The sequence below is a fragment of the Lynx canadensis genome, chromosome B3 (assembly GCF_007474595.2).
Source record: "Lynx canadensis isolate LIC74 chromosome B3, mLynCan4.pri.v2, whole genome shotgun sequence".
In the NCBI taxonomy this organism is placed as follows: Eukaryota; Metazoa; Chordata; class Mammalia; order Carnivora; family Felidae; genus Lynx; species Lynx canadensis.
The window spans coordinates 52,894,611-52,916,271 of NC_044308.2; the positions used below are offsets into that span (position 1 = coordinate 52,894,611).

The following is a 21,661-nucleotide window of genomic DNA, read 5'->3' on the forward strand; positions in this document are numbered from 1 at the left end:
CCCAGGGATGGGGCGAGTTCAGCTCAGGCTGGCCTACCACCGAGCTCTCTGCCTGGGGCTGCTCCAGGCAGAGGTCAAGGCTGGTGCCCTCCTGACCTGTCTGGCTAGGTCTGTTGACAAGTCTTCAGAGGCTTCACAATGATGGCAAGATTTAAGATCCTCTTCTACTCCACTCTACCTTCTTGACCAGCACTTAGTGGCCATAATAAGGGGCTCTTCCTCTTAATGCTAATCACATCCCCTAATTGTAGGTACACTATCTTTAATAACCTGGCCAAACCTAAAACATACAGAGGAGTGTTCTGGTTCCGTGTCTACACAGAATGAAACATGCTTCTTCCTTCCAAATTCTATACTAAATTTGATCAAATGCCTCAGGAATTCTTAGAATAGGGTAGGAACATGTCCTTCATGAAATTAAAACCTAATTAAGGTACTACCTCTTCTGACCTAAAGCAACAAGGACGAGATTTAGCCTCCTGCCTTAAATAATTAGGAAACTGGGGAGGTTATATGAAATCATGATTTTTAGAAATAGAAAAACAACCAGCACAAGACTGATTTCCCCGAGAGAAGGGAAAAGAATAAGGCAAGCCCTGGGACTGCAGTTTCCAGGGCACAGGATAAGGAAGAAGAAGCCCTAAGAGATCAAGAAGGCCAACATGGCTAGAATTAGAGATGGAAATAGTTGTTTTTACCAAAGTGCCCTCATGAGATAGAGGTAGTATCCTCGGAAGGGTGTTGCCTTAATCGGGATAAATTAACCCTAAAGAGACTGCTCTGTACTCAGCCTAATATAACTTAAAGGCAAGTGAAGGGGTGGCTGGATGACTCAGTCGATTGAGTGATTGATTCTTTATTTCAGCTCACGTCATGATTCCAGGGTCCTGGGATAAAGCCCCACATGGGGCTCCATGCTGAGCATGGACCCTGCTTAAGATGATCTTTCCCTCTGCCCTTCTCTCCCCTTCTAAAGTAAAAATTGAAAAAGAAATCTTAAACAGTGTTGAAAGGATCAATCTGATACCAAGCAACTTTACTATGCACCAGAAGAAACTCCAACACTATTTAGAAAATAAAGTAAAATTTGGCACCCAATAAGGTAAAACTCTAGTAAAACATTACCAAGCACACAAAAAGGCAGCAAAATATGGCCAATAACCAGAGAAAATGCAATCAGTAGAAACAAAGAGGGGAGCCTGAGTGGCTCAGTCAGCTGAGCATCTGACTCTTATTTCAGCTCAGGTCATGATCCCAGAATTGTGGGATTGAGCCCTATGTCAGACTCCACGCCAAGCATGGAGGCTGCTTAAGATTCTGGCTCTAGCCCCCTCTGCTCCTCTACCTCGTGTCGCAGACTCTGAATCTGGAGTTCCCTCTTGTCCAGCAAGACATTAGACACAGAATTGAATACAAGAGAGGCTGATGTCCGGGAGAAGACAAGAGCCCCAAACAGGCTCTTTGTCTCTGTATTTATTAAGCTCACGAGATATTACCCACCTGGTGAACGTGAAGAAAACAAGATCTTACACACGTGCTGAACATGAAGAAAACAATCAGATATTAATCATTAACTTGTGTGTGTAAGAAGCAAAAGGTCGGGGGGGGGGGGTGGCAAGTGGACTTTGTGATATTGGCGTCAGATGGGAAGTAATTTCCTACAGGTGATATAACAAGTTACTCCTGATCTCATTACAACATCTCGATAGCTAACCTCAGGCACTTTTGCCCCATGGTGGCAGCTTTCTGCCCTAAGCCTTTTTCTAACCCATTTATGTAAGTAGAACCTATTTCCCCACATCTCCGTTCACACTCTATCTTTTTTATTTTAGAGAAAGAGAGAAATAACAAAGATGCCAGAATAAGCCACCAAGGACATGACAAGAGCTATTAAAATATATACTCCTGGGGCGCCTGGGTGGCGCAGTCAGTTAAGCGTCCGACTTCAGCCAGGTCACGATCTCGCGGTCCGGGAGTTTGAGCCCCGCGTCAGGCTCTGGGCTGATAGCTCAGAGCCTGGAGCCTGTTTCCGATTCTGTGTCTCCCTCTCTCTCTGCCCCTCCCCCGTTCATGCTCTGTCTCTCTCTGTCCCAAAAATAAATAAACGTTGAAAAAAAAAATTTAAAAAAAATAAAAAATAAAAAAAATAAATAAATAAAATATATACTCCATGTTGGAAAAAAAAAAAAAACAAACATGACCATGGTGAAGAAAGAAATTAAAGATATAAAAAAAGATCCAATGGAACTTCTGGAGATTAAAAAATATTATGTATGAATTGAACACATTAATAGCAGTTTAGACAAAGATGAATTAGACATAGGAAGGAGACAAAGAATAATCAAATTCTTCCAGAAGTGGAGGAAAATTCTCCATTTTAAGAAGATATAATTCTCTCTGAATTGCCATTAAAGTTTAAGAATAATGGATTTAATATCAGAATTAGCAGCAAGCAAGGGATAGAATAATCACTGGTTGTTTTTTCTAGATTTGGCCTTTATAGGACTATAAATTGACATCTTAGTTGAAAGTTAGATCTATGACAGCACTATCCAATAGAAACATAATGTAATCACATATGAAGTTTAAATTTTCTAGTAGCCATATTAAAAAGAAACAAGTAAAATTAATTTTGATAATCCACTTTATTTGGTTTAATATATCTAAAATACAATTTCAATATTCTTAATATATAGTAGTATTTTACTTTTGCATGAAGTCTTTGAAATCCAATATTTATACTTAAAACACATTTCAATTTTATACTGAAAACACATCTCAATTCTGACTGGCCACACTTCAAGAACATCCAGATGAAGAGGTACATCAGGCAAAGTCTGAAAGGGTCCTGAGCACAGGAACTTCTGTCCGCATGGAAATGGGATGCCTCACCCACATGGAAGTTCATGAATCCTACTCAAGAGTTTTTCTAGAACTTAATCTCCAGCCACCCTACCCCTCCCTTTTCCCTTCCCAGAGGTAGGTGAGTGGGGCTGAAAGTTCCAACTTGGGTCTTTCTGGTGACCAACCCCGTCCTGAGGCTCTGTAGCAATGCCACTGTAAGTCACTTGATGAACATGAACTCGGATGTGCTTAAAAAGGCTTTTTATGAATAACAAAAGACACTTATCACTTCTGTGGATGAAGACTGGTCCAATATTTGGGTCCAAATCATTTCGTTTTTCCCACAGCTCACCGTAACTCTTCTGTTTAACCCCAGCAACTATTAATCAGTCAACTAAGATGAAAAAATAAATTCTTAACCTTGATCTATCAGGTCTTATACCTTGATCATCATTGGAGACCAGCTTGTTCCAGTCACTGGTTTTGCCCTCAACTTCATTAAATTATACAGTAGCAATTCAGACCAAACACCTCTCCCTAAGAATATATCACACCTTGCTTCTGTTACTTCCTACTTGTCACACAACATAAAGGATGGAGTTGTACAATTAAACAGATTTCCAAGTACTTTTCTCTCACTGAAATACAAAAAATAATCTCTGGGCTCTAGTCTCCATCCATTTAGCACATGTCCTGCCAGACCTCATTAGGGAAAAACTTCCTAAGGCCAGCTATTTAGTGGTATCTGCAATATGTTTTGGGAAGGAAAAGTACTCATCCACTTATAAAAATAGTTTAAAATAACTAAAGAAAATTGACTCTTCTCTTGGAAAGAAGCCCGCAATCTAGTTGCAACCACTTAGAAGAACTCACTACATTTGCAGCATTACAGATGCTCCAGAAAACTCACGGTGTTTGACGTCATCTGTCTCTCCCCCATGCCCAAGCCCATCCTCCCTGTATCCAACTCACAATCTTTAAGTTCTCAGGGTTCTCTGGACCCATCTTTTGGGTACCATCCTGTCTTGGATCCATGCACCTACCATAAAGTTTCCCACATGATGCATAGGAAACACATTTCCTTTTAAGTAATTCTGCTTCCTGCTACTTTATTCAGAACTGTTCTTTCCCAACTTTCCTGATGCTGTTGGCCTTATTAATTTATAGCTGTCCCTCCCACTATCACAGTGCTCACTCTTCTGAAGAAACATGTAATGCTAGCTTAGCTAGTAAATCTGCCTTATCACATTCGTTAGCTATCATTAACTTCACTGATCAAATGTCCACTGCTTTCTGTCCTAAAACCAGTTCTTTTAGATCACTAAAACTTCATGAACATCTGCCATAATGCAGAAACGTCCTCCTCCTCCAAGTCATAGTATCTATCTGTAATCACACTGTATCTGCAGAGAGATCTCTTAAATGGCATGGCAACTTCTCACAGGACTTAACCTTCAGGCTGGTAAAGGTCTCATCAAGCAGTCATGCTTCCTCTCTTCCACCAGGTAGAAATTGGCACAAGCTATTTTCACCAAAACCCCTTTCTGCTAACTTATATCTATAAACTAAATCTGATCACTTTTCTTTACTTCTAGGAGAACCACAGGATTGCTAAAGTCAATCCCTGGATATTACCTGGTCTCAGATTATTTACTTTGATGGGACAAGTCTTTTTAGTCATTCATTCAGTAGGCTGAGTCCCTATTACTGAATGCCTATATTATGCATCAGGCAAAGGAACACAGAATAGAATATATGCATGGTTCTTAACCATAAAAAGCTCATAGTCTTTCATTATGCACACACATAAACAAGTAACTTTCATACAATCATTAACTTTGACTACCAGGTTTGGCAGCAGGCCATCCCTCCCTTTAAGAGTCCCTTCTTGTCAATTACTGCAGTGGGTGTGGTGCATTTAAACCTCCTTTACCTTCAGTGTCCCAAAGATGGGGCTTCAAGTCTCAGAACTTCTTGCCTGCCACACATTATAGCCAATAGTAGGCATAAGTCAGTGAGATTTAAATGCCATTTCTGATCTAGCTTTGTGTTTCAGGATACACACGTAGAGACAGAGACTCACTAAATCACCTTTCGACTTACTGTGTTTCTTGCATCTTAAGGCGGCTGTACGGAGAGGGCATCGTGGAAAGAAAGCACTGCTCTGAATGCTCTGGTCAGGCTAGGATAAGCTGACCTAGGGGATATGGACACACACCTGAGAACGAATCCATGCCTGAAGCCCACAAAGTTCTCTTTGAACATCACACAGAAACAGCAGTATCTTTACTTTTAACCAATTAGGCCAGATTCTTTGAGGGACTGCAATGAGTAAATCACTCTTTTCATCCCATTCCAGTTGCTTCTGCTCCTTTTCACCAACCCTATCAAATTACTGAATAGGATTACTTATTAGCTATTTAGATAATAAAAAATATACAGACCAAAGAACAATATAGATCACTTTGTATTTATTACATATTTAGCCGAATTGTTTTTCAACTTACAGAATTCAACTCCAAAATAAAGTCATTAATGCCTATTAGGTTGTTATTCTCACTTGCATTTTTCCCTCTAAAATTTTAACACAGCAAAACACCTTAAAGACTTGTGAATAGGTTCAGTGCACTTGCAGTGGCTCACAATCATGAGACAAAGATCACATTCATTCATAAAAAAGAAGACAAAGAACTCAATATTTTACAATATTACTGACATGAAACAAAATAAAGGAAAAAATACAATACTGCATTTTCAGCACAACTGTTTTTTGGTAGAGGATAGCAGGTTACTATTTAAATAGTGCCCCCCTGCAAAGAACATGCGGACACATTTGGCACATTAGCACTTGGTAACTGCTCACCTTCCATCTGCCCTCTCTTCAGAAGTACCCTTACTCAGGGCCCCACTTTCCCTTGAGCCTGATCCGCCCGCCTCCACAGGGACTACTCTGGCGGGAGCCTGATCCTTCTTCATTCACCTGCTCTTAAGGTTTTGCTGTCTGCCCTTTATTCTCCCCCAGAGTCACACCTGCCGCCGCCTGCACTCTCAGTGAAGGTGCCTGGCACAGAACTCACACGCTGAGCATCCCCACCACAGCTCTACTCCAGATGCTGCCCCTTCACTTTAAACCATGACTGTAAGGTAAAGAGGATTATCTGCCCACAAAAATCATGCTCCCTACTTTACAGTCACGTCTTCCTGCAATGCAAAAAAGGTTGGTGATGCCTGATTTGGAACTTAAAACACTGAATTAATTTAGGCAGATACACACTGCTCCGAAGTTCTTTAAAATTCACTCTTTCCTACTGTTATTTTAAAGCCATAAAAATATAAAAATTGTAAACATTCTACTAAATGTTTCAGTGAAAACTCCATTACTCTACTTTTTATTTAGTGGATTCAGAAAGAACAAAAGTGACACTATGTTCCCTTTGACAAGCTAAAATGATGCTCCCGGCCCTAACCTACCATTACACATCTCCCACCATCAGACAGCTCTGTTGGCCAAGCAATGTTACTGACAACTGTCAGTTGCCATTCACGACCAAGGAGTAGCCCATTGTAATCTCTCCTAGATAGTCGTCCATCTGCTTGCTGGGCACCTTACACACACTGCTCTATACTCAACCTAGCCTTGGTGATCATGCACACACACAGAAGTAAGGACACACAAAAAATTGGAGCACCTCCTTTGCCACATACTGTATTCCTCTACAAAGTGAGAGGGCACTTCCTAATTTTTTGTCAGAGTAACAGCAGAATCGGGGGTTGGGGGAGAGGGGTGCTATTGACAGAGGCAGAAATAAAGAGGAAGCTGGTAAGTCTAGCTACCAGTGTCCACCACATCCAAGAGAGCTCATTCTCTTCACATGACGCTGCTGGGAGCATAAAGATGAATCTGACCTTCTATTCAAAAGAGAAACCTACTCAGGAAATTCTAGTCACTTATCATTACTTTCATAGCAAGGTTTTACTGTATGTTTTTAAAAACATGAAATTAACAAGTGACATTTTTAAAAATGAGTAACTTTAAAATTAATTTTTAAAAACAGTGCTTTTGTTTTTAGGGAGAAAAATGCTAGACATAAAAAGCTAATAAAACCTAACAGCTCTAGGGAATCCCTTTAGTATCTTTATCAGTTATGATTAATGAGATAATTTAAACCAGAATTCCACACGTGGGTGATAAACAGTACCAATTAACCAGAGTATTAACTGAAGTGACTTAAAACTGTATTACCTGAACAGTCTCCATGGTGAAGTGTCAGAAAAAGTGAAATAATAAATATTTTCCACAGCACCATAAGATTTTATAAAATACTTACTATTTCAGTTTTTAACTTTAATGTACAATCTCAAGATTGTGGTCCATTGTTCATAGTAGGCCTAACTTCTTCTTTCACTGACAAGAATTCTGACATAGGCCATAAAGGCACAATTACAACATGAAAATGATGTATCTTACTGAAGAATCTGTACAGTATACTTAAGTAGTCACTGTTGTGGTTGTATCCATTGAGTATTAGCAGATTCAAAAGCCAGGAAAGATGGTTTTGCCATTTATACTCACAAAATTTAGTTTGTCAAAAGGACCTAAATGGACCTAAATGGTAACTAAGATAGTTGCCATAACTACAAAGTCCTTTTATATCTGTTTTAGTATTCTGTCCTCTTATGGGTTATGTTTTTATATGACGATATTTTGTAAATGGCTCTGGGTTTTTAAAATAAGAATACATTTAAAATAAGGATTCATTTTGAATTTTAAAAATAAGTTCAAGTGGAAAACAGACAAATTCTGTAGCTGAATTATCTGCAATTATGTGTAACAAGTTATCTACAATAAAAACTATATCACAGATTGAATCCCCCCGATATCCAGCATGCTCATGGATCTCCTAAACTGTTAGTGTGTGCTGTGCCAATTTATTTCAACACTTATCCAAGCAAAACATAATTGAAAGTAATGACTTCCCTATCGAAAAGCTTACACTGCATTCCAAAGCCAAATACAAATTAGGTTTGGGATGATCAATGCCATGTCTCCCCCCGACTCCCCCACCATTAATGCAGAGAACGGAGACTTGGCTTTACTACAAATCAGCTAGCACTAGAGTAAATTTGCTATAAAATTATTTATAACAAAATAAATATTTTCAGTCCCTCTACACTAAGTGACATATAAATCATTAGCAGTTTATAACATTAGTTCAGGTCACTTTTGTGAGACCCAAACATACTGTACAATCCTGAGTAAAAGGTTAAGGATATAGTTTCTTAGGGATCTTTCTTGATCAGGATTCATAAAGAAAACACATAAAACCACAGCTTGTAATAATCCCCATTTTCATTAGAAGTACCAGGAGTTCTTTTTACTTTGGTAAATAAGTTTATCTATGTAAACCATTTATTTTGATGGAGTAAAATAAAAGCAGAGCTTCTGCTAGGATCCCTCCACTACCTTTTGACACTGATATAGTAAATAGTCAGGAAGAGTAGAGCAGGAGGATCTGAACCACAGGGCTAATACGTCACCATGAACTCGAAAATGCAGCAAGCAGGGGACGGATGGGAGCAGTTGACAGGCCAAAAGCCCTTCATTGCCTACAAGAAAACATAAATTGAAAATTCTTTAAGACAAAAGGACTCAGACATTTCTCCAAGATACACAAATGACCAAGAAGCACGTGAAAAGATATTCAACATCACTGATCAGTAAGGAACTGCAAATTAAAATCACAAGGAGCTACTAATCCTATAAGACACACACACACACACACACACACACACACACACACACTCATATACATATAACAACTGTTGGTGAGGATGTGGAGAAACTGGAACCTTTGTGCACTGCTGGTAGGAATATAAATGGTACAGATGCTGTGGAAAATAATATGGCAGTTTCCCCAAAAATTGAACAAAAATTACCATATAATCCAGAAATTCTACTTCTGCATATATAACCAAAAGAACTGAAAGCAGGGACTCAAACACAGGTATGTGTACACACCCACACTCAGAGCATCATTTTTCATAATAGCCAAAAGGTGGAAGCAACCCAAGTGTCCATCGACAGATGAATAGATGAATAAAATGTGGTATATTCATATAAGGAATAGTATTCAGGCTTAAAAAGGAAGGAAATTTTGACATATGCTACACACGAATGAACCTTGAAGACATTATGCTAAGTGAAATAAGCCAGTCACAAAAGGACAAGTATTGCAGGATTCTGCTTATATGAGATCCCTACAGTAGTTGAATTCAGAGAGACAGAAATAAGAATGGTGGTGGTCAGGAGCTGGAGAGGAAGGGGGAATGAGGAGTTAGTGTTTAAAGGGCACAGAGTTTTAGTCAGGCAAGAGGAAAGAGTTATGGAAGTGATGGTGGCAATGGTTGCACAACATGAATGCACTTAATGCCAATAAACTATACAGTTAAAACTGGGTTAAAATGGTAAATCCTGTTATACTTTACCACACAAAAAATTCTTTAATAAAGTCTGAACAACACACTCATTTGAAAGGTATTCGTAACAGGAAATAATAGCTCTAAGAAATCTGATACTTGTAAAAGTTGATTTGTGTTCTGTGAGAAAGCCCCCATAAACACAAAATTGCCTTTTCATAACTCCACGAACCTATAATTTCAACAACATGAAGTCTTAGTTTCTGTTGCAGGGTCTTCAGGGCAGAAGGCAGAGCAGCTTGAGATTCTGACATTTTTACATTTTGCTTCACATCATTTGCGAAGGATAACCAGAGTTTGCCAAAGTTTTCAGTTGAGATTTTCAACGGTCTGAAAATAATTTTTAAAATTAGATATGTCCAAAAGAATGAAATTAATTCTAAAATACATTTCAAATGACTCATGGGAATAAAACATAATCATTGTAAATCTGGGCCCCACAAAATTTATGTTTTTAAACTAACTATGATTAGAATTAGAATGCTTACCATCAACCTCCAAACTTAGGAAATACTAAAAGAAGATTTTATTAAAGTGTCAATGTCTTTCCAATAAATCACTCAGTTCTTTTTCTGAGCATTAGTCATTTCGGCAAAATTTTACCAAGTTAAAAAAATTTTTACCAAGTAATTTGATGAATCATTCAAATATAAATATACTTTGAATTTGGGGACAATAAGACACTATCAACATCATGTACAGAGTATAAATATGAAGATCTAGCACCTTACATAACTCAGACTAAGGAAAGGATTTTAACAAATGTATTTTTGAAAATGGTTCATGAGACTGAAGATCAAATAGTTAACACTGGGTCTCTGGGGGTAGAATTACAAGGAACTTTTATATTTTACTTATACTTTTCCATAGCATTTGAATTTTTGTAATAATTATGCACTGATTTTATAATGGGGAAAATATTTTTAAAACATACATAGGATTTTATTAATACACACAGAAGAACTGTTACTTATACATACTGTGCTGCTTCAGGTTACTAATGCTCACCATGGGATATACCTTTTTAGTCAGAGAGTGTAAGTTTTTGGAAGGCTGGATTCTATCTCATACAGCACCAAGGCCATGAAAACTCTTTGACAGACTGAGAGACACATTCTTACTAAAAGATTGTAAAGAGTAGGCAAAAATTACAGCAGTGTAACACAAGTTAATGTGTGAAGGTTAAAAATTTTTACAGATATTTACTGGCATTCTGCATTTTTGGTTCAGGCAGCCTTCATTTAAAAAAAATATTTGAATACAGTAAAATATATCCATAAAACCAAATGAGAACAGAAAAATGAAGAATTTGTTTTCAATTATTTTGGTAACACGGCTTAGTGCCTTGTATAATGCTAAATACTTACTGTATCTCTAATTAAAGTTTAATAACCTTGAGTAATTTTCTTGCAGATCTCTAAATCTTAATAAACAGATTTTATGAAAGAATTAATCAAATAAATGAAATATAACTGAGAGAAACTTTAAAAGCTTTAAAAAGAAGCCACCTGGAATCTTTGAAGTTATTTCAATTTAAACATTACTTTAATATTACTTTCTCTCAGAAGTTTTCCAAAATTACTAATCAACCCCAACGTAAATCAGGTCCCATACTATAATCACTCATTGTACCATTTACTTTCTCTTCAAAGCACAATTCAAAATTATTTATGCATTTATGTGATTGTTCAATGTCTCTTCCCTAGACTGGACTCTCCCTAAAGGTAGGGACTGTATCTAGCTTTGAATTATTTTACTCTGCAGCGCCTAGTGCAGTGCTTCTGTCCAGAGAAAAGGCCTAATAAATATTTGCTGAAAGAGTAACTTGAATTAACATTCCAGAAAATATTTACCTAATGAAATCTAATAGTGATAAGTTTACAGAAAATTCAAGCTGAACAGAATGAGTATCCATCATCTGATAATTTATAAAACCAAAAAGATTCCCTTCTGTAAAAGGTTTCTCCATCTGTACACTATATTGAAAGGTTTTGATGCTTTCTGTTTCTATTACAGGCAAGCAGCATCCAGGTTGCTCAGTGATCTGTAAACAAAAGTAATAAAAGTATTGAAGAAAGGATCAATACAGACTATTATATGAATACCAATTTTCTATTTAATTGAATTTAAAAGCATACTATTGTGAGATGTTAATAACAAACTACAGTATAAAAATGACTAACAACTTCACTTGAGAAAAATTTACTAGCACAGATAATTAATATAGTATACAGGTAAAAGTTATGTGACAAATTGCAGTGAAAACCTCTGTATAATTTAGTAACAACAACAAAAAGATTATTTGGTTCTCAATCCTGACTAGCACTAGATGTTTAAAACAGGAGAGTTAAAAAACAAAACAAAACCCAAAAACACCACAACCAACACACACACACACACACACACACACACACACACACACGTGTCTTCTTTTCTCAAGCTACAGTACACCCTTACTCAACCTATGGGGAGTCGAGCCCAAGCAACTGAATTAGATTTTGTTTTGTTTTGTTTTGTTTCTTTAAGTTCCATAGGTGGTCCTAATGAACACCTACAGTCAGAACTTCTGCCCTGGTCAGTGGCTCAGGTAATATCCCATTCAACACATTTTAGCTCACAGAAGAAATTGGTCAGTCTTGTGAAATAACTATCTACTGGTCAAGTCTCATAACTCCAGCAAGGACATCCATACAATAATGTAATATCAAAATGGCAATTCTCTAGGGAAGAAATAGAATTGATGCCCAAGCACTCAACATAAATCAATGAAAGAAAAAGACAGCAGACAGTATACAATATTATCCTTCAATATTCTTACTCCTTGATGTTCTGCTTTGCTAAATTGAGAACTCTGTTTCAGTGTTTATGGCAAGAATGAAGAATGAATGAATATGGCAGTTCTGTGAGACATTTAAAGGGAGCAAAAAAACACAAAATTCACACTGAAAATAATAACACACTAACACCTACCAAGTGCTAGGTACTGCTGTAAGCATTTTACAGATATTAACTCGTTTACTCCTCACAGTAAAGGCAGACACTATTAATATCTTCATTTTAAATGTGAGGAAACTGAAAGCCACAAAGCAGTTACATAACCTGACCATGTAACACAGCTAGTAAGTAGCAAAAGAAAGATTCAAAGCCAAGCATTCAGAGTCAAGAGTCTACATTCTTTTTTTATTATTATTTTTTTTGTAATGTTTATTTATTTTTGAAAGAGAGTGAGACAGAGCGTGAGCAGGGGAGGGCCAGAGACAGAGAGACACAGAATAGGAAGCAGGCTCCAGGCTCTGAGCTGTCAGCACAGAGCCCAACGCGGGGCTCAAACCATGAACCCTGAGAACATGACCTGAGCCAAAGTCAGACGCCTAACCGACTGAGCCACCCAGGTGTCCCAAGAGCCTACATTCTTAACTACTGTGCTCTGTCCAAACTCACTTTATATATTTATATTTATGGCCTTCCCCAATATAGCTGGAAAATCTTTATTATGTTTCCTTGTCTCTTTTGAATAATTCGTCCTTACTCAAAATAATAAAAAACCTGTCACACCTTTGGGTCTTTTTGCTAAAGAGGAAAGGATGTGGATGAAATTTATAAATCATCAGAAGAGTCAAGAGCAGAAACACTAAGTAAGCATTACCCCTTTAAGAAAGAAATAAGGAACCATTCATTGTCTTACCTTGAAATTTTCTGCAGAAGAAATTTCTAAGTCAGCACTTTTCAATTCCAAACCACTCTTATTAGAAACTGACCAGACCACCAGTAAACAGTCATCTTTCCAAATTTTGTAAGAAGACACTGATATGGTTTCATTATTACAGACCTCCACAAGATCTGAATGCATGTGTTCAGAAGTTTCTTCCAACAGAGAAGAAGCTAAAGAGATTTCATTAGCAACTGAGGCTGCAGTGGACGAAGGAGAGTGAAGACCTTCCATATCATCAGTGAACAAAGAAGGCGTAGACAGTGTGCAACTGGAGAGTTTCTCAACGGAGGGCAGTTCTGTGAGTGACTCAGAATCCAAAAGTTCTGAGTTGAGAGAAAACTTATTTAATTCTTTGTCTCCTCTATCCTGCAAAGTATCCAAATAATAATCATCTTCATAAGTCACATCTGACGAAGAACTAAAGTAAGAACAGGGCATATTCTGAGCACTGGTTGTTTCTCCACTTTTGGTTTCCTTGACTTTTGATTTCCTTCTGAACTTGTGAGATACGGTATCTGCTTTTCCTAGCTGCAAAAATAAAATATAACAATATCTAAAAAACCCATTCTACCAGTCATGAGTTTTAAACATCTTTCTATAATTTCAAATGAACAATTTACTAATTTGTTAACAGTCTATGTATAAAGCATAGATTAACAAAAGAATCAAAGATGAATAAAATATTAAACCCTAAAATTATGACAGTTACCTCACTTTGAACTATTAGCTAAATCTTATTTCTTATTAAATATACATAACATCAAAAAAAGAAAGTCAAAAAGTCATTGGTGAACAATTCTAAAAACTTGATCAATTTCAGAATGTTAGAGTACAGAATTGCACAAATTAAGAACAGTGAGAAACCCAGGTGTTATTTGAGTTTCCAGAGTTGTCCTGTAGAAGAGCAGATACCCTCAAATACATGGATGGCTCAAACTCTGGTTCAGTTGTCTATGATAATCGTGATTTCATGGCCCACAAGTCAATAAACAGAGAAGAAAAACTGATTTTACCTCAAGAACCAACTGGCAATGACTGACACACATACAGCAGGCAAGAATTTTGTAATTGACTAGTGATGTTTGCTACTGACTCCGGTGACGGGAATGGCAAATTTGCCATCCTTAAGCCAACACTCCTGGGGAGTGGTCTGCAAATCTATGTAAGAATGGAGTGGTAGCTCACAATTCCCCTTGCCTCCCAAAGTTGCCTAGAATCAGGGCAGCAATCTGGCACTACTCTAAATCCACATCTCCATCCTCCTAGGGGCTTTAACATGGTGTGGCCACCCTTCACGTGATTCCAGCTAAACAGAATTCTAATTCCTCTTCCATACCCTCTCACTCCCTCAAGTCCCAACACCTCTTCCAGCTTTCAGCAGATGTCTCCTATAGTTCAATTCAGAAGTCATCAAACAAGAACTAAAATTCTACTGACACAAAAATGAAAACAAGTGGGTGGGTGAAGGACTTCCATTTCCAAGTAACCAAGGGACTCGAATTAGATGTGTATTACACTGTTCAATATTGTTACTCAGGTCACTGATGTTCTGAGTTTTTTCATTTGTTTTTTCCCTTTTCTGTGCTTCATTTTGGGTTGTTTCTACTACTTTGTCTGCATGCTTAATAACTTTTTTTTCTATAGTGTCTATCCTGCTGTTAATCAGAAGCTACACAAGCCACAGTACACTAGAGTGACATCTTGGTTAATGTTAACATTTAAAGAAAACAAACAGTTAACCTAGAATTTGTTACCCCAGAGAAAATGACTTTTAAAAATGAAGGTAAAAGAGGGATGCCTGGGTGGCTCAGTTGGTTAAGTGTCCAACTCCTGGTTTCAGCTCAGATCATGACCTCACAACTTGTCGGTTCAAGCCCCACATCAGGCTCTGCGCTGGCAGCTCGGGGCCTGCTTGGGATTCTCTTTCTCTCTCTCTCTGTCCCTCCCCTATTCATGCTCTCTCTCTCCCAAAAATAAATAAACATTTAAAAAATGAAGGTAAAGGGGCGCCTGGGTGGCTCAGTCAGTTAAACGTCCAACTTTGGCTCAGGTCACGATCTCGCGGTCCGTGAGTTCGAGCCCCGCATCGGGCTCTGGGCTGATGGCTCAGAGCCTGGAGCCTGCTTCCGATTCTGTGTCTCCCTCTCTCTCTGCCCCTTCCCCATTCATGCTCTGTCTCTGTCTCAAAAATAAATAAAACGTTAAAAAAAAAATTAAAAAAAAATAAAAAATGAAGGTAAAAGAATAAAATCAAGAAACAGACTCTTGGCTATAGAGAACAAACTGAGGGTTGCTGAGGGGAGGTGGAGAGGGGGGAATGGGTTAAACAGGTGATGGGCATTAAGGAGGGCTCTTGTTGTGATGAGCACCAGGTGTTGCACGCAAATGTCGAGTCACTAAATTCTACACCTGAAACTAATATTACACTATGTTAACTAACTAGAATTTAAATAAAAACTTAAAAAAGTAACAAAAATGAATACAAAATAAAAGGCAAAGATGAGGAAAAACAAAAAGCCTTGATACTCAGAATGGATTATGTAAAAAAATTAACCCAGAAAGGATTTAGCATATCTTAAAAGGAAAAACACCCTCCTTACATTTCTGATTTCAAGCGCACCACAAAAAAAAAGCCTGATAATGAATTTGTCACAGTGAATGTTCTCTTGAGAAAGACTGTTTAGTTGAAAGCTTTGCATGTTGTTGAAAGGGCAGAAATCCTTCGACATCAGCTATGGGGTTAACAAATCAGGGTTCTATAAGCCTGGGCACACTGTGACCACAGAGAACTTGCCCCTTCAGTGCCAGGCATTCACTGATACCCTTACCACAGCCAGCTGGAACATCTTAGAGACCCAAGATAAGTCACTTTGCTGAACTGCAAATGCTGACTGAGACAGCATTAAGATACATTACTTATTTATAACTTTTAGATTGAAATTTTTTTTTCCTTAGGAAGGGATCTCAAGTCTGATAGAAATGGGGTCTAAAAAGAGAGAGAAAACAAGCAAAGAGTATTACAGGGATGGAAGGAAAATTCCACCAGGAGAGAGGGAGGATGAAAGCACTGTAATGATGTAAAACTGAAGAAAAGGTAGCTCTAATCACTATTTTGTACCAGGTAGGTCCATCAGTCCACCAAATTGGCAATTACATGGAATTCTCAGATGCTCAAAAACAGCACCTGTCCTTCACTCTGAGTTTTCATTCTTTTCCTATGATAGTAATATATCAGCATAAAAAGTTTTGAAAACCATCATAATCATAATGCCTGAGTATTATTTTCATTTTGGGGTAATTCCTTTCAGTCTCAATACATTTTTATCTCTTTAACAGTTATAAACAAAATATAAATAAAACTTTATATTCTGTTTTTTTGCTTAATATGTCACATGTATTCTTTATTTTATAATGAAGTGTTTATCATTTTTAATGGCTGAGTAATATTCTGAGCTAATATAATTTACGTACCCACTCTCCTACTGTTAGACATCTAAATTGATTCCTATCTTTTACTATTAAAAATACCATTTTGAGAAGTACTTTTCCCAAAGACATATCAATATTATTGAACTATTACTACCGAAAATACTTCCCACTGAGAACTGTCCTATCCACCCATGGGAGTAATACGTATGGTCATATTTGTAACTTTATTTGGACCCTGACCCTTGCCCCGCTGACTGGACTACAGAGAACACCTGACTCAAGCTAAACCAATTAGAATTTCTCTTTCAGAAATATAAAAAGTGTATCACTGGTGGCTCTGGAGCTAGGGAAGCCATTTTCCACTGTGCGTATAGATGACAGCCAAGAGCTTTCGTAGAGCCCGGTTTTTTTGTACAAGACAGGGACAAAGATTCTCAGAGGACTATAACAGACTACTTACCAAATTGATTGTACTTTCTGTTCCTAGCCCAACAAATAATGATGACGCCAGCAGCTGCTTTTCTTTCTCCTCTTTAGATTGGGTAAGGACTTGAGACTGATCCTTTTTAATTATAGTTTGGTCTACATTCTCCATTATCATACTCTCTTGAGGAACAGGCGGAACTTCAGTTTCATCCCCAGTTTTGCCTTCTTTCTTGGGAAGATAGCCCTCTTTCCCCCATAACTTCTTTATACCTTCCAGCTTCAAGCTATTTGTCCTAAGGAGATTAATAATGAAATCAAGTCAACTTAAATAACTGCTGCTTAAATAACTTACTTTTTTGAGGCATTTTTAAAAACACATCATTGCCATGACCTCTTAAAAACAGCTTTCGTATTATATACTCTATGTCAGGAAGTAAAACCTAGATCCCATGATGTTATTTTAGTTTCATCCAACGTCCCCACACCCTCCAGCTAAAGGATTTAAGGCACTAGAACCCTAGACTTAGTTAAAAATTTCAGATCACTTAATTCCTTGAATAAGTTGTCCAAATCAAAACTACTATAAATTAGCTCCTTTCCTCCACTGACTTTTCAAAAATACCTTTAATTCTGATGAGTTAAAGATCAGAAATGACTCTTAATAAGTTTCTTGGCTATAACCACCCAATAAATTCATTAAATAAAATCCTGTTGAAAGCAAAAAAAACCCCAACAAATCATTCAAATCCACTCCTTTGATTTAATCCAAAAAGTTTTCTTAATGTGAACTCTAGCTACATAGTCAACTATTATAAATGTAATTTTATTAAAATGAATGAGGTTTGGGGCGCCCTGGGTGGCTCAGTTGGTTAAGCGTCCGACTTCAGCTCAGGTCATGACCTCACGGGTTCGTGGGTTTGAGCCCGGCACTGGACTCTGTGCTAACAGCTCAGAGCCTGGAGCCTGCTTCGGATTCCGTGTCTCCTTCTCTCTCTGCCCCTCCCCTGCTTGTGTGCTCTGTCTCAAAAATAAATAAACATTTAAAAAAATTTTTTTTTAATTTTTTTATTTTTGAGACAGAGAGAGAGCATGAGCAGTGGAGGGGCAGAGAGGGAGGGAGACACAGAATCCAAAGCAGGCTCCAGGCTCTGAGGTGTCAGTATAGAGCCCAATGCGGGGCTTGAACTCATGGAGTGTGAGATCATGACCTGAGCCAAAGTCGGACGCCCAACTGACTGAGCCACCCAGGCACCCCCCCAAAAAAATTTTTAATGAAATGAGGTTTGATCTGTAAGAGAAAAAAGATTTTTTTGAAAAAGCATGACGATTATGAGCCTTTTTACTGGAGATGGAAGAACTTAAAGTCATGATTAGAGTTTGGACTCACCTACTGCTGTCCCAAAAGTTATTACATCTGTGACTCTGTACTGACTAAGATAATCACCAAGTACAGGCTGAAACAGCCAAAGTTAACCTTTATTGTTTTTGTTTAAGAACCATGTCTCCTTTGCTCTTGGATCATTTAAGCATCCCTGTCATGGCCCAAAATAGCATTTTAACATTTGTACTACAAAACAGATCATAAAATGAATCTAAAAGAAAAACTCAGAATTATCTGTACAAGTTATTATTCCTTTCTAATTTGTTGGACTCATGATCAATTTGATTTTCTATATATGCCAAAAACATAGACAGGTGGTCACACTTCATACTGAGTGAAGAACTAATACTATTAAATAGTAATTGGCTGAAAGAAAATTTGAGTGTTAATAAAGAATGCCCTATGGGGAATTAGTCCAATCCTCCACAATGAATTTTACTGCTAAATTTTCCTTTTATGAATACCTTCGTTTCTCCCTTTCTTTCATGTACCAAAAAAGCCTTCTAAAAAGTTTTTTTTAAAAATAAAGCTATTATTTATCCACCAGACCTCTTAGAAGAAAACTGGCTGTCTTTGTAAGAGCAGATCCAAAAGTGGTCATGGGAACCACTAAAATGACCCCTAGCATCTCTAGGATGCTCAACAACAGGAACTCAAAGGGATTCATAAATTCCCAGTGTTTCTGTAACCCTATTTATCAAAAAATATCCTTTAATTAATAAGGAAAAAGGGAAACTCTCCAAGTTTTACTAATAAATGATTTAAATATCAGTTTAACAACAACAACAAAAAAAAGCAAGTATGGTAGACCCTGGGATGCTCCATCCAGATCATCCTTCAATAAAGGACTTGTTGCCCCAACTGTTGGGAGTACAGTCCTCTCTAGGATTGCCTCAGATGCAAAGAGTCACCTCGCCTGAGATCACACCCCTTCCCAGGGAAGCCCAAACCCAGTGACTGTGGGACAGAAGTCCTGGCCACAGTCCTGGCCACCCATTTGGGTCCAACTCAGGTCAACTCTGAAGAAGGGCCACTCTAACTTCAGAGCTCCTCATGGGATCAGCAGAGGCTGCTGTTGGCACCGCACTGCATCTTAACTTCCTCCTCTGCTCAAACCTGCTTCTTTCTCCTTCCTTCCATAGGTGTTGATCACAAGGGCACTGCCTTAATATTCTGCATGTGAAACTCCATCACGGAATGCACTTGCCAGGGAATCCAATCCACAACAACAGACAAAATAGAAGAGGAAAAATAAGCCTAAAAGGAGCCTCAAACTACTTTAAAGATTTTCTTGCATTATTTCATCTGCATACATGCCTATTATCAACATAAATTTTGTCATGCATTACATATCGAAAGTCTAAAAAGTAGGAAAAATGAAAAAAAGCACAAAATATGCTTCTTTATATGAAACCTACTGAAAAAGAATTGTTTTAAACATGCATCATCTTTGCCTGGATTTTAACAATAATAATATAATTCATGATATTATGTGGCATATATACTTTTGTATTGTTTTTAATCAGATTGTTCAAACAAAGATGTAAATTCTGGCCAAGCAACCTTCAAAAGATTAGGGATACACTTTAACTCAGCTCTAGAAATCCCCATTTGAGATAGTCCCAAATAGGGCTTAAGGTAAGAAATTATAAACTGGGCTTTCTACTACTTTATTCTCAGCTTGCCAGAGATTGGACAAGAGTGACTGTCTCCTCCTAAAGCCTTGTCAATTACCATACAGGTTCCCAATCTGAAATGATGTGTGAGCTGTAGTCCTCCTGGGAAAGAAATTTAAAATTCATCCCTCATGTCCCATTTCATGATAAAACAGCAAGTGTATAATTCCTTAGCAGCTCTGCCAAATGTCATTTTTCTGAGAAGTACATGTAAATATACAGGATTTACAAAGCCCCTGTCAAGTCTCCCAGATCTTAGTTCAGTACTAAACAAACAGACGCTGTCACCTGTTGTGCAGGTAAAAGAGACTGTTTCCTCCCTGGGTTTGGAGGGTTTCTATCCTCTCCTTCCCTTATCCTGCAATTCTCTGTTCAGGGCACTTAACTGCTGTCACCACTACCATCAAATGCTCACAAATCATATCTGTTCCCCATGCTTGAAATATCAAAATTAAATGTCTGGGGAAGAAAAGGGTGTCAACAGAGAATGAAAAAGAGGCTAAGAAAGAGAATTTCATGCAGCATATCACCCTACATTCCTCATAATCTATGTGTCATTTTTCTGATAAGTACTTCTCATAACCATCATGCTGGAAGACTGACAAATGCAAAAATGGACATATAATAAGCTGACTGACTCCATAATGAACATATGAGGACTCAAAATACAAATTTCATCTTTTAAAGTTGTCACTTTTGAAATTTTATTACATTTATTCCAACAAAGCTGCCATTACTCAAAACATTTTTTAATAAGCACAGAATAGTATATGGAGTGTTGAATCACTATACTGTACACCAGAAACGAATACAACACTGTATATTAACTACACTGGAATAAAATTAAAAAAAAATTTTTTTAAATCTTTTAGAAGCTCCTTCACAAACAAGGAAGCCATTTTCATTACTTTATGTCACATCAATATATTGACCAGTTATCCAGATAGATCACTAATTTCATTTGGTTAACTCAGCTTTTGGATAATGACAACTATGGCAATGACAATCACTATTAATAATAGCAGTTATCATTTACCATGCACTACATTTTATGAGGCACCTTATATATATTATCTCACTTTTTTAACTTAGTCATGTTTCTAAAAGTAATTTATTATATTTCGAAAACCAAAATCTACTTAAAATGGTTGAAGATTTGGCTCCACATAAGACATTAAGATAAATGTCTTCACCAATTCTCCAGGTAGCTGGAAAGAAGCTGTGAAAGCATTTTGAGCAAAGTATACATTTACTTAAATGAAGTCAGTCATCTTATTTTATGTTCATCTCTCTGTCAATCTTCCAATGAAACAGTTTATAAGAAGATTATGAGGAATGTAGAGTAATATGCTCATATTCACCTGTGTATGTAAGTTCTCACATATTTCTTTAACAAATGTATGTGTATACATGTGTACATATATATATGTGTGTGTATAATACACATACAAACATACATACATACATACATACACATACAGTATGCAGTAATAACACACACGTCATTACTGTGTATAAAGCCTATGTACACTATTCTGTGTTGAAGGTAAGCAAGCTCTCTTAAAAGTTCTCTTGTACAGGGGCACTTGGGTGGCTCAGTTGGTTGAGAGTCTGACTCCGGCTCAGGTCACAATCTCACGGTTCAAGAGTTTGAGCCCTGTATCAGGCTCTGTGCTGACAGTGCCTGCTTCAGATTCTGTGTCTCCCTCGCTCTCT

General features: G+C 37.5%; 1 protein-coding gene across 2 annotated transcripts in view; it reads right to left on the minus strand.

The window, feature by feature from the left end:
- Nucleotides 1–3,068: 3,068 nt before the first annotated feature.
- AP4E1 (adaptor related protein complex 4 subunit epsilon 1) overlaps nucleotides 3,069–21,661 on the minus strand; it is a 65,765-nt gene continuing 47,172 nt past the window's right edge. For both annotated transcript variants that reach the window (XM_030318198.1, XM_030318199.1), the window contains 5 exons: nucleotides 16,923–17,181; nucleotides 13,007–13,561; nucleotides 11,175–11,365; nucleotides 9,494–9,651; nucleotides 3,069–8,451 (listed from right to left, as the gene is read on the minus strand). In XM_030318198.1, coding sequence (XP_030174058.1) covers nucleotides 8,291–8,451; nucleotides 9,494–9,651; nucleotides 11,175–11,365; nucleotides 13,007–13,561; nucleotides 16,923–17,181 — 1,324 coding nt within the window. In that variant the 3' untranslated portion in view covers nucleotides 3,069–8,290. The remainder of the gene's footprint in view (nucleotides 8,452–9,493; nucleotides 9,652–11,174; nucleotides 11,366–13,006; nucleotides 13,562–16,922; nucleotides 17,182–21,661) is intronic.